The sequence below is a fragment of the Haplochromis burtoni genome, unplaced genomic scaffold (genome assembly GCF_018398535.1).
Source record: "Haplochromis burtoni strain Fernald_Lab_line unplaced genomic scaffold, NCSU_Asbu1 Contig_88, whole genome shotgun sequence".
Lineage (NCBI taxonomy): Eukaryota > Metazoa > Chordata > Actinopteri > Cichliformes > Cichlidae > Haplochromis > Haplochromis burtoni.
The window spans coordinates 1,670,516-1,682,348 of NW_024582449.1; the positions used below are offsets into that span (position 1 = coordinate 1,670,516).

Sequence of the window (11,833 nt, forward strand, 5' to 3'; positions counted from 1 at the left end):
AAAAAAAAAAAAAAAAAAGAGGTCACCGGAGCAGAGGTCTACCACCATCTCACCATATTCCAAGCATCCACTTCTGTCACACAAGCCCTCTTGTCCTCCTTTATCCTTGAATCTGCTAGGCCTTTCTCTTCCTGCTAGGCACTCCATATTCCACATCCTTTGTCCAGTGTATCCACTGTCCCTCCCCTGTACATGTCCAGACCATTTCAGTCTTGCCTCTACTCCAGTCTCATTGTCACAACACACCACCATCAGAATATCTTCCCAAGGGTAACAGGCCTGAAATATAAAAGATCCTCAAGAGGGAACCAAGTAGGCTTTGAAAGGGGAAAGAGTTAAGCAACTGAGCATCAGAAGAGTGTTTCGCCCTCTTGTGATTAATGAAAAGAACACTTGCACAACTGGACGTTACTGCATTGTTTTGTAATTATTTGAAATAAGTTTAAACCTTAAAACATTCTTGAAAACATATTTACTTACCACCCAACTTAAGCAGAAAAAAAAATCTTATTGACGCAAAAAGTAAAGGCAGAGTATTTGCATCCACAGACCTTTTGGTCTTGATGTGTTGCTGTGTGGGTCCTGGCCCATTATTCCACAAAAAGGAATAATGAATCCAATCAGGAAGCGAAAAGCAGAGACAGGCCAGGCACTGTCTACAGTGTACTCCATCCTACACTCTCTCTTCTCGTCACCTGCCACAATCTGCTTGGCGTACACAAACTGTGGGATACTGCCTTTCAGGGCCAGGACCCACACAGCAACACATCCATAAGCACCCTGTTTGGGTCGCCTGTGGTTCTGACACCAGATGGGTCTAATGACCAGCAACAAACGATCCACACTGATCACAACCAGCTGCAGGATGCTGCAGTACATCACCAGGTAAAACAGGCCTCTGATGAGCATGCAGGCCAGCGGACCGAAATGCCAGTGATCGTCGTGGACCAGAGGGACCATAAGAAAGGGGATGGAGAGGCAGCACAGAAGATCAGCCAGAGCAAGGTTGAGGAACCAGAGGGAGGTGACAGAGCGGGACATGCAGAACCCCGTCACCCACACCACCACAGCATTTCCAGGCACACCCAGCAGGACCACAAGGCTGTACATGACCAGAGCCACTATCTGGATCGGCTGAATCTCAGGAGTCACAGACTCAATAATGTCAGGAAATGTGTAATTATCATCAGGAAATGTGTTATTATCATCACTGTAATCCATGATTCCTTACAACTGTGAAGTATAGGGTATAGATTAGTGTCGTGCATAAAATTAACATTAGAATGAGAGAATGATTCATTCAACAATATCTGAACGTGAAAGTTCTAACCGGGCTTTGGAGCGCCTACTGTGACGTCCTTTACTGTGACTTAAAGGAGCGCCTACTGTGACGTCACAGCACGTTTTCCTTTGAAGTGTAAGATTAAAGGCATGTGAGGGCTTAAATACTCCTCAGGTAACAACCACTGCACCAACTGCACCTTCTAAAAGTCATCTAAAGGTTTCGCTATAGGTTCTTTATCATTAGGCAAGGCAACAACTGCACCTAGCGTTGAAAACAAATTTTAACAAAATGAAATGCGGCGCTCAGTATTCAGCCGCCGCACAACTTCTTCAGACACTGATGGCTTTGAGGAGCTTGACAGCCGTTATGTTAAGCCTGATGGGTTCCTTTTACCGATTTTTGATTCCAGAGATGAACAGTTACCCACCTCTGAAACACCTGAGGTTCCCGAAAATCCCCAACCAAATGACCAGTACAGTCATACAATTCCTTCAGATACTGATGTCTTTGATTGTATAGAATATTATTTTGAAGATGATGGGCCCGTTTTTCCAATTATTGATGGCGGAGATGAACAGCTAGACACCTCTGAAACAACAGAGGTTCCCACAAGCAGTGAATTTGATGGATCTGAGGACAATGATAATGTTGTTAGAGGAAGTCTTCAAAAAGAGGAAGGAGAAACAATTTTTTCCCGAGCTCAAACAAGCCTTTCAGCTCTTTCTTCCTTTATTATGGTTCCAGTTGAGTCCGTGAGCTGAGGAGTAACTTATGTCACCGGCCAAATCCTTAATATTGGTCGAGCACCATTTACCTCCCCCACTAGTGAAACTGAACTGCCACCCACTTCTGAAACAGCTGAGGTTCCCACACCCAGTGTTTCTCTAAACACAGATGAAAAAGAACAATCACCCAAATCAAAACAATTTGTAGATTCGAGGGACCGGTATAATACACCCGACTGGGCATTCTTGTTTGAACCTGAAAACACAACAAGGGAACAAAGATTAAATTTGATACCTGAAAGTGAGGAAAGAAACGAACAGTCCCCTCTCTGAAACAGCTGAGGTTCCCATAACCAGTGTTCATATGAACAACTCTGAAGATGAACAGTCTCCCACCAGTGAAACACAGGTTCCTACAGACAGTGTTTCTGTAGATATAACTGAAAATGAACAGTCACCTTCTGAAACAGCTGAGGTTCCTACAACCAGTGTTTATATGAACAACTCTGATGAAGACACTTCAACTAGTGACAGTTACAGCACTGATTTATTCAATGTTTACCCTCCAGAACCTTCAGATATTAACAGATCTGAGGAGAATGAGCAAACGAGCAATGCAAGTATTTTTTCCAGAGTTTACAGAAACCTTTCAGCTTTGTATTCATTTATTAGAGCTCCAGTTGAGTCTCTGGGACAAGGAGTACTTTTCGTCATCAGGCCCATCCTTACTATTTGTGGAGTACCGTTTACCTTATTGTTCAATATGTGTTCGGCAATTACTCGGCGTATGTTTCCCCAGACCCACAGACGAATTTCATCCCTAATTCCTACACTGAGAAGATTCTTACGTGCACATTGTTGTGCAATTGTTATAATTTTTTTCTTCCATGTATTGACAATTGCACTTATAATATTCTTCGGCATGAAAAGATCTAATTAGTTCAATCACTAATTTTAGCAAACAAACACCAATTGCTATAGCAACATTTTCACATGAAATTCAATATCCTTAACATATAATGACATCACAACTATCCCCCAGCCAGTCGCAGCAGATGGCTGCTCCTATGAGTCTGGTTCTGCTGGAGGTTTCTCTCTGTTAAAAGTGAGTTTATCCTCCCCACTGTCGCCTTAGTGCTTACTCATAGGAGATCATTTGATTGCTGGGGGTTTCTCTTTAATACTGTGCGGTTTTAACCTTACAGTATAAAGAGCTTTGAAGTGCCTGTTGTAACTTGGCACTATTAGATAGACTTCAATTGGCTTCAACTGACAAAACATTGAAAAAAAAAACAAAAAAAAATAATCAATAAATAAATAATGGTGTGTGTGTGTTTTTAATTTTTCTATACCAGGGTAAGTGCTAAAGCTTAATGGGTTACAATTATAGCCCATAATTGTAAGAATAATATGTGGCTTTTAACAGATTATTCTTGTAACAAATGTGAATGTGCTGAGTGGCCGTGGCACTGTGCACAGGATAAAACCTCTTGATTTTAGTGTCATGTAGAACTAGATTCAGGCCAAAGATTGCATTTAAGTAACAATGGTGATTAGAAGCCAGTCTTTTGATCTTTTTGTTTTTGTTTTTTTAAAGTCTTTCTGATAAGGTTATTTTAAAGTTTATTTTTTCAAGTCATAGACCTATTTATATTGGTTTCCCTGGTTTTAAACAGAAAATTTAAGCTCTACATTAAAACAAATGCAGTGTTTACCTGTACGGGCACTGACAGCCACTAGAGGTCCCTTTACTCAACGTTTACATTCATCAGTAACTTCCTTCTCAAATGCCAAATGCTAATGCTTGCCAGATTAAATAGGCTTGTTAAGGGACAATACGTTTTGTTCTTAATATCAGATTATGTTATCTGTCATGTCTTTTTCATCATTCATATTTTATTGATGAGACTTTCGATGGAGGAGTAGCAAATACGCAAACATTAACTGGTGATTTCTACAGGGTTTTTACTGGCTGCATGTACAAAAACTCAGAAAGCCTTTCAAGAAGACAGAGTAAAGATGAATTTATAATACCTTCATTTAGACTGGGTATTTATCAGATTTTTGCTGACATTGACTATACTTCAGAATATTTATATATTTTTGCGTTCAACGTTTGATAATGTATCACGCGCAAAAGCATCAGTTCTAAGAGCCGTGGTTAGAGAATGCTTTGTAGTAAATCAGAAGAGTCGACTGCCATTGAGCGAGAGCCGGCTCCTCACTTTATTTCCTTTCGCTGTCACACACTGTTCTTTTCTCTGCACTAACCTGGAAAGTTTTTCAAGCAACCTTTAAATAGCAGTTAGTCTGCCTCAGTTTGATTTGCAGCATGTTTCGTGATACGAAAAGCATAATGCCACATCCAGTATCTGATTTAAAAACATAAGGACTTACATGCAAGCTTTAAATTTCCAGTTTATCAAATACCACCGAGAAGTCATTACCTTTAAATATAACTGCTCTTCTTCCTCTCCTGACCTCTTTCTTATCTTGCTCCATCTCTGAATGAATTTAGCTCTTTCTATTTTCTTCCTATGAAATACAGCAGCTGGAGCTTTAGCTAGCAACACACTGTGAGACAAACAGCACGCAAACAGTTTGTGTGTTTGCTGAGCTGATAGAAATGCTATCTGTTCCAATAGTAATAACTTAAAAGTAGGGCTGTCAGCGTTAAAGCGTTAATGCCCTGTTAAAGCATTAATGCTGACAGCCCTACTTAAAAGTGGAAATAAATAAATAAATTATAAAGATCAATCAATTGGACCAGTGTGGCAAAGCTGTAATGTTCCACTTGGGAAAATAAATCTGTTGCACATTTTTATTGGCCTTCAGACAGGCCTTCTGATTGCTACAGTGCCGAACAACACAGGCCAAAGGAAAAGAAACTGTTGTGAGGAAGGCAAGGGAAGAGCAGGGAGGAAAGGATAACTGGAAAACCATACTATGTTATGCCATGTTTTGATTTTCTTTAAAGGGTAGAAAACATGTTGGATCACACTACATTCAAATCTACCACAGAAATGTAAATTGCATGTTGTTCTTTACCACTGATATTAACTAAAATGACCAGTTTGCCTGCTGACCCTGAAAAGTTTACACCTGCACAGGTGCATTGTCAAGCCCTGACTGCTGGCAGAACGCAAGTTCTGAGAAATTACCATTTCAGGTCCTCCATAAACCCATCATGGTGCCTCTTCAAAGTGATGTCTGCAGCTCTACAGAAAGATTCTGCCAGTCACCCGAACCATGACAGCAGCCCCCCCGTCACCATGGGCTAGTATACTGTGGTGAAAGTTTGCGTGACTCAGTCCTGAGTGGAATGTCCTTGCCCGCCAGCCATACGTTTTGTCCCCCCGTGTAAACTGGAGCAATTGAACGGCGTTGATAGGCATACTGGTGTTGGCAGTTGACTGACCTGAGTAGTGCTTGCCTAGTCTGATCCCAAGCTCGTCGACAACGCTGTAGATGGTGTTGAATGGAAAGCTACTCAAGTTGCAGAGGATGTGAGTGAATTACGAGCGTATTCTGCCCAGTGCAGACGGGTGGACCATGCAAGGTCATGCAGTGGAGTATGGTTTCTAATTCTTGATTTAACCGTTCAGTCTGACCGTTTGTTTGGGGATGATAACCAGAACTAAGACAAGGTTTGGCTCTGAGAGCGGTGCAGACAGCCTTCCAGGCTCATGAGGTGAACTGCAGGACGCGGTCGGAGACTATTTCTACAGGTAGTCCTCTGAAAATGAAAATGTCCTCTGAAAAACCAGAATTTGAATAGTTTCAGTGGTAGTGGGAAGCTTATCTAAGGCGCCAAAGTGGGCGGCTTTGGAGGACCTGTCAATGATGGTGAGTATGTAGTAGTTTTTGTCAGCTGACAGGTGACGAGCATGATACGTGACCATGGCACAGGGAGCAGTTGTAAAAGCCTAGCTGGGTGTTAAGTGTTAGACTTGTTGCGTGCACATACTGGACAGGCAGCCACATACTCTCAGACATCCTTTTCCAGGGTGTCCCAATAGAAATGTCTTTTAATTAGGGAACTATTCCTACCTCTTCCTGGGTGGCATGCAAACTTCGCCTTATGAATCCAGGACCTTAGAGCGAGCTGCAGCTGGAATGAATTGTCAGGTCCTGTGCCTGGGTCAGGCTCCATCTCCAAAATCCAATTGATTTCCTCCTCCACCTCCCACATGACCGCCCCCACCTTGCAGTTGGCAGGAAGGATGGAAGGAGCCTCTTCCGGTTCCGTGCTGTGGGCAAACTGCAGAGAGAGCGCATCCGGTTTGATGTTACGGGAAACTGGTCGATATGAAATGGAAACATTGAAAGAGTTAAAGAATAAAGATGTGCCTGATGAGCATTTACCCTCTTGGCTGAGTGAAGATACATGAGATTCTTATGATCTATCCAAATTACAACGGGATGCTCAGCACCCTCCAGCAAGTGCCACCACTCCTCCAATGCAAGTTTCACAGCCAGGAGCTCCCTGTCCCCCACATCATAATTTTGTTTTTGTGGGACAAGGGCAGCGAGAGAGAAAGGCACATGGTTTGAGCTTGGAGGGTGTTTTGTAAAAGCACTACTCCAACCCCAACATCAGAAGCATCAACTTCTATGATAAATGGTTAATGGACATCTGGGTGAATCAGGACTGGAGCCTTGGAAAATAGTTTTTGAGTTATGCAAAAGCGGCTCAACTACCTGGTTCCCCAGAAAACGGCTCTGGCTCAGGGGAAGCAGCGTCCCGGAAACAGGGCGTAAACGAAAACATGGCTGAGCCTTGGGGAATAGGAGTGGCTCTCTCTAGAAGAGGTGGCGGTATAGGTGCAGCTGCAGTAGCTTCCAATGTGGGAGCTCCACTGGGCTGGGATTCTTGGATGGCCGTAAGAATCTTAGCCTGGCTGTCACTGAGGGATTTTCACTGAGCTAAAAGGTACTGGATTGATTGCTTTTGGCTACCAAGTATCGCACCCTGCATCGTGACAGCCGTCCGGGTTGGATCTGCAGGGTCCATAGTCCATAGCCAGATCGTGTTGTCACAGCTATTTGCAAGCTTTGCAAGCTCCTTTGACTACGATAACCTGGATGACTGAGAACCTTCACAGTCACAGCTATTATTTCATACTATTTAATTATCAATAAATTTTTACAGAGAAATAGACAAAAGACAGTCTCCCTTCAGCGGAAGAATAAAATGATATGGTTTGAAAATGCCATAAATAAACCTAGGTGCAACTGGAGAGACTATTGTTGGCATTGCTGTGATTCTTATACCTGGTGCACTAATTTGTTGAGAAAACGTTTACTCTTATTCAAACTGTTTTTGCGCCTTCTCTCAGTTTAGCACTAGGTTTATGAACTTGCTAGCTACTAGATAAGAGCCATGGCTAAACTTTTCCGGAAGGATTAGCCGTTAGGGGGCGGGGCTTTTTTCAGTCCTTGTGAACTTTTGTAACATATGAACTGTATATTCTCTACCCCTGTATTTATTCTAATCGTTTGTGGCAGTTTTTGAACATCAGTGGCATCTGTTAATGCCAAATCTAGGCAAGGGGTTGGAGGTGTGGTGTGCTCAAAATATAGCTATTCCCCCCCCCCAAGTAATTCTAACATTTTTGGGGGGGCAGAAAAGGGAAAATAAGAATTTATCAGGGTTGGCGGAAGGAGAACCCAAATGCTGGACTTTTAGAATGGAGAAAGCGAGTTTATTTACACAGAAAACAGTGCCAACAGTCCACAGTGTGTGCTTTCCCAATTCCCCGTGCCATGATTCCTCTCCGTGATGCGTGGTTGTGCTTTGTCCTCCTCGATGCCTGTGTTCAACTGTGTACTGCTCCCTCCACACGTTTCCGTAATCACCCTGGAAACAAGAGATGCCACAATGAGTACTGCCCCATCCACTGGCCGACTAAACACGTTAACCATTCCAACAAGAAAGTATTGAAAACCCGAGCTCCGCACTAACTGTATTTCTAGTTTAACGATCCCGTGCCGACTGCTGCTCCACTGCTCTCTTAAGTAGAGCCCCTTGATTAGCAGATCAGCAACAGGTGAGTTATTATCACAGGTGTGGCTGGCTCCAAGGCAGGGACTCTCCAGACCTGGTGGGGCAGCAAAACTGACACAACAACACACAGGGAAACGAGGAACGAGGAGCAGATCACACCACAACCATAAATGATTAAGAAAGACGAATAAAACTCTTAATATTCATTAAACTCAAAAAATAACACATGATCCCCAGGTCACAGACCCAGGCCCATGACAGAATTAATTGTTTTACTATGTGCACAAATTATAATCGTGCATTTTATCATTACTTCTATGAAATTATGGAAGCATTATGGAAGCTGGCAGCTTGGTGCTACTTGCTGTTAGAGAGGCTGGATGTTTGGATGGTTAGAGGTCAATCAACCCTGAATTAGACAAGCGGAAGAACATGGATGGCATCTTATTTTTATGTACTGGACATTTTAATAATAAGTTCCACTTTCTTTCCTAAGAGGGTCCTCTACACTTCTATACAAATCTAATATATTCATATGTATTATTCCTTTCAACTTAATAATTTGCATTTTGCATAAGCCTTTCCAGTTCATTAAAGACTTGCTAATGTTTGTTTTAATCAGCTTGTTGTTATTAAATAGAGACAGGCAGTTCTGCATTTTGCAGCTGTTTCCTGCTTATTACACAGAAACTACCAGAGATATTTCCAGGTAATAGTCACACTTCTTAATAGGTTATTAATGTGTTATTAAATGGAAACAGGCAGTTTTACATTTTGCTGCTCGATTTTCTGCTTATTACAATTTAGCAGGACTTGAAATGTTTGTCAGTGGGTAAAAAAAAATAGTATTATGCACTCAGAAAACATGTTTGAAACATGTTTGAAACATGTTTGTCCTACAGCAGCCACAGTAGGCCACATGTAGTGTCCAATACACTTATATGATACAGGTTATTAATCATAAGGTCCACCTGTTTTTTAACCTTAAGAAATGAAGCTTCAGAGATGTAAAGTGTGTCTTCCTCTTGTGGTGTATGAAAATAACACTTACTGCACCTTTCTGTAATTACAGGTGTGAAGAAATCAAACTTCTGTGTATATATTTTATTTCTGTCAAACAATTTGAACAAAAACATGACAAAAAGGCAAACGATACATGATAAAAAAAAAAACAAATACCTTAATAGAATCTAAAATATTCCTTTTGTGAGAGAAAAAACTAGAAGTGCCAAGAATTTTGTTGCATAAGACATGATGTTTCACAGAAATGTTGCAGAATGAGTAACGGTTCCACATTTGAAACCTCTAACGATTCTTTAAAACATATTTACTTACCACCGAACTTAACCAGAAAAAAATCTTAGTAGCTCATGAAAAGTGAAGGCAGGGTATTTGTATCCACAGACCTTTTTTTGCTCATATAAATCAAGTCAAATCTAATGGCTCAAATCCAAGCCAAGGCCAGCAGAATTTACTTATTCTTTTGTGAAACTTCAACTGTGATGGAAATTGTTATATTACACCAGTCCTGTCTGTGTATTAGAGTCAGTACACAATCATATTGTTGTCATCTCCTTGCCATTACTGGTGCTCTTGGTGTCCATATGGGTGATGCTGATCTTGGTAGTCGGATCCTCACTGATAAAGTGGAGGATGTTACGCAGTGAGCGGTTCATGCTGTCTTTGAAGCTTTGACCCAGACACACATAGAGCAGAGGGTTGAGGCAGCTGTTGAAGTAAGCCAGGCAGAGCGCTATAACGTGTGCCAGGTGAAGTTTGGGACTCACAGGGGAAGCCCGAGGGGTGGTCAGTATGAGGAAATCCACAATGTGCAGAGGTATCCAGCACAAGAAGAAGCTCAGCACCACAGCGATGATGACCCTCAGGGTTTTCTTGGACCGGGTCCGACCTCGTGTCATTCTCCTCTGTGTCTTGTTGAAAACCACCAAGTGACAAACTAGAATAACCAGGAAAGGAATAATGAATCCAATCAGGAAGCGAAAAGCAGAGACAGGCCAGGCACTGTCTACAGTGTACTCCATCCTACACTCTCTCTTCTCGTCACCTGCCACAATCTGCTTGGCGTACACAAACTGTGGGATACTGCCTATCAGGGCCAGGACCCACACAGCAACACATCCATAAGCACCCTGTTTAGGTCGCCTGTGGTTCTGACACCAGATGGGTCTAATGACCAGCAACAAACGATCCACGCTGATCACAACCAGCTGCAGGATGCTGCAGTACATCACCAGGTAAAACAGGCCTCTGATGAGCCTGCAGGCCAGCGGACCGAAGTGCCAGTGATCGTCATGGACCAGAGGGACCATAAGCAAGGGGATGGAGAGGCAGCACAGAAGATCAGCCAGAGCAAGGTTGAGGAACCAGAGGGAGGTGACAGAGCGGGACATGCAGAACCCCGTCACCCACACCACCACAGCATTTCCAGGCACACCCAGCAGGACCACAAGGCTGTACATGACCAGAGCCACTATCTGGATCGGCTGAATCTCAGGAGTCACAGACTCAATAATGTCAGGAAATGTGTAATTATCATCAGGAAATGTGTTATTATCATCACTGTAATCCATGATTCCTTACAACTGTGAAGTATAGGGTATAGATTAGTGTCGTGCATAAAATTAACATTAGAATGAGAGAATGATTCATTCAACAATATCTGTGACAAATGTTTCATCGAAAAGATTTTCATGATTCACTAAAATAATGCAGTTCAATCCAGAAAAGCTAATGTTTGTTTTTTAAATTCAAACTAATACTTTAGTATTAACTCACCAACTGTTCAGCCTCTGTTTGTGTTGCTCTGTCACCACTGAGAGGAAGTTGTAGAGCTGGTCTGCTTCTGTGCTTTATACTCTCACCCCACCCCATGCAAACACAGTTGCACAAGATTCCTGCTAAAAGTACAAGTCCTCTGCATGTGAGTTTACATTTGATGACTGCAATCAAAAAAATTGGTTAATGTAAAAATGCCGTTTTTACTCACAGTAATGTGAGTAAAAACATTACTGTGAGTCAAAATTCAGTCAAAATTTAGGTGTAACTTCACAGGAAATAATTAAATCATAGTTCATACACTGAGAAAAAAAACAAAAACAAATGGAAGCTGACCTCGACTACTTTGTCGTGCTTGCTTTATTCACCAGTTTACTGGTAGTGCTACAAATTATTTTTCCCTTATTTCAGTGCTCACTATAAAATAAAAGTCTATTGATATGTCAGGATCGGTAATTTTAAAAAATAATTACTTCAAATGTCTATCTTGTAAAAATAAAAGTCTTAATAATCGTGTTTAAAGTATGAATACTAAATGTCATGGAGTAGCCCTGTGACGTCTAATCACACAACACAGCATGCTGGTACTGTACCCTTGCCACACGTGAAATTCTAGGAAATTAAAAGTTTTAGAGTTGTAAAATATAAATCTCAGTTGTACTCCCAATTGCAATTGGTCGGGGGGTTTTTTAGACCTTTAAGCCTAGTATTATAGTCATTAGGGGGATTTAGTCAATGTGCTATAAAGGAGCAAGTAAAGTTTTTGAGATGTTTGCAGCATGATTTCATTGTATGTGGTTTCAGATAGCTAGATATGTTTCCTACTTTTACCTAAAACTTGTCTTTTGATAATGGATTAAGCAATGTTATAAAATAATTTAGTATTTAATTGTTTTGTTTTTTTTTGGATTATGTGGCAGGAGGTTGTGTATCATTGTGTATCAGGCCATGGTGCTAAGGAGGCCACAGTGGCTGTACTCCCAGGACCTCCAGCTGTAATGAGTCACAGCCTGGTCCAGA

The 11,833-nt window shown here is 41.7% G+C and overlaps 2 protein-coding genes across 2 annotated transcripts; both read right to left on the bottom strand.

Annotated features, from left to right (window-relative positions):
• Window positions 1-492: 492 nt before the first annotated feature.
• LOC102314571 (C5a anaphylatoxin chemotactic receptor 1-like) lies at window positions 493-1,340 on the bottom strand. The gene has a single exon (XM_014335162.2). The coding sequence runs from the start codon at window positions 1,219-1,221 to the stop codon at window positions 508-510; it is 714 nt and encodes a 237-aa protein (XP_014190648.2). The 5' UTR covers window positions 1,222-1,340; the 3' UTR covers window positions 493-507.
• A 408-nt stretch (window positions 1,341-1,748) lies between these two features.
• LOC102301437 (C5a anaphylatoxin chemotactic receptor 1) lies at window positions 1,749-10,869 on the bottom strand. Its single transcript, XM_005927316.3, has 2 exons — window positions 10,814-10,869; window positions 1,749-10,620 (listed from the first exon to the last, which is right to left on the bottom strand). Exon 2 carries the CDS (start codon window positions 10,606-10,608, stop codon window positions 9,574-9,576), a length of 1,035 nt encoding a protein of 344 aa, XP_005927378.1. The 5' UTR covers window positions 10,609-10,620; window positions 10,814-10,869; the 3' UTR covers window positions 1,749-9,573.
• Between the last annotated feature and the right edge of the window lie 964 nt (window positions 10,870-11,833).

Coding starts and splice junctions, on each gene's coding strand:
- LOC102301437 (XM_005927316.3), bottom strand. CDS start 10,608: ATGGATTACAGTGATGATAATAACACATTTCCTGATGATAATTACACA.
- LOC102314571 (XM_014335162.2), bottom strand. CDS start 1,221: ATGGATTACAGTGATGATAATAACACATTTCCTGATGATAATTACACA.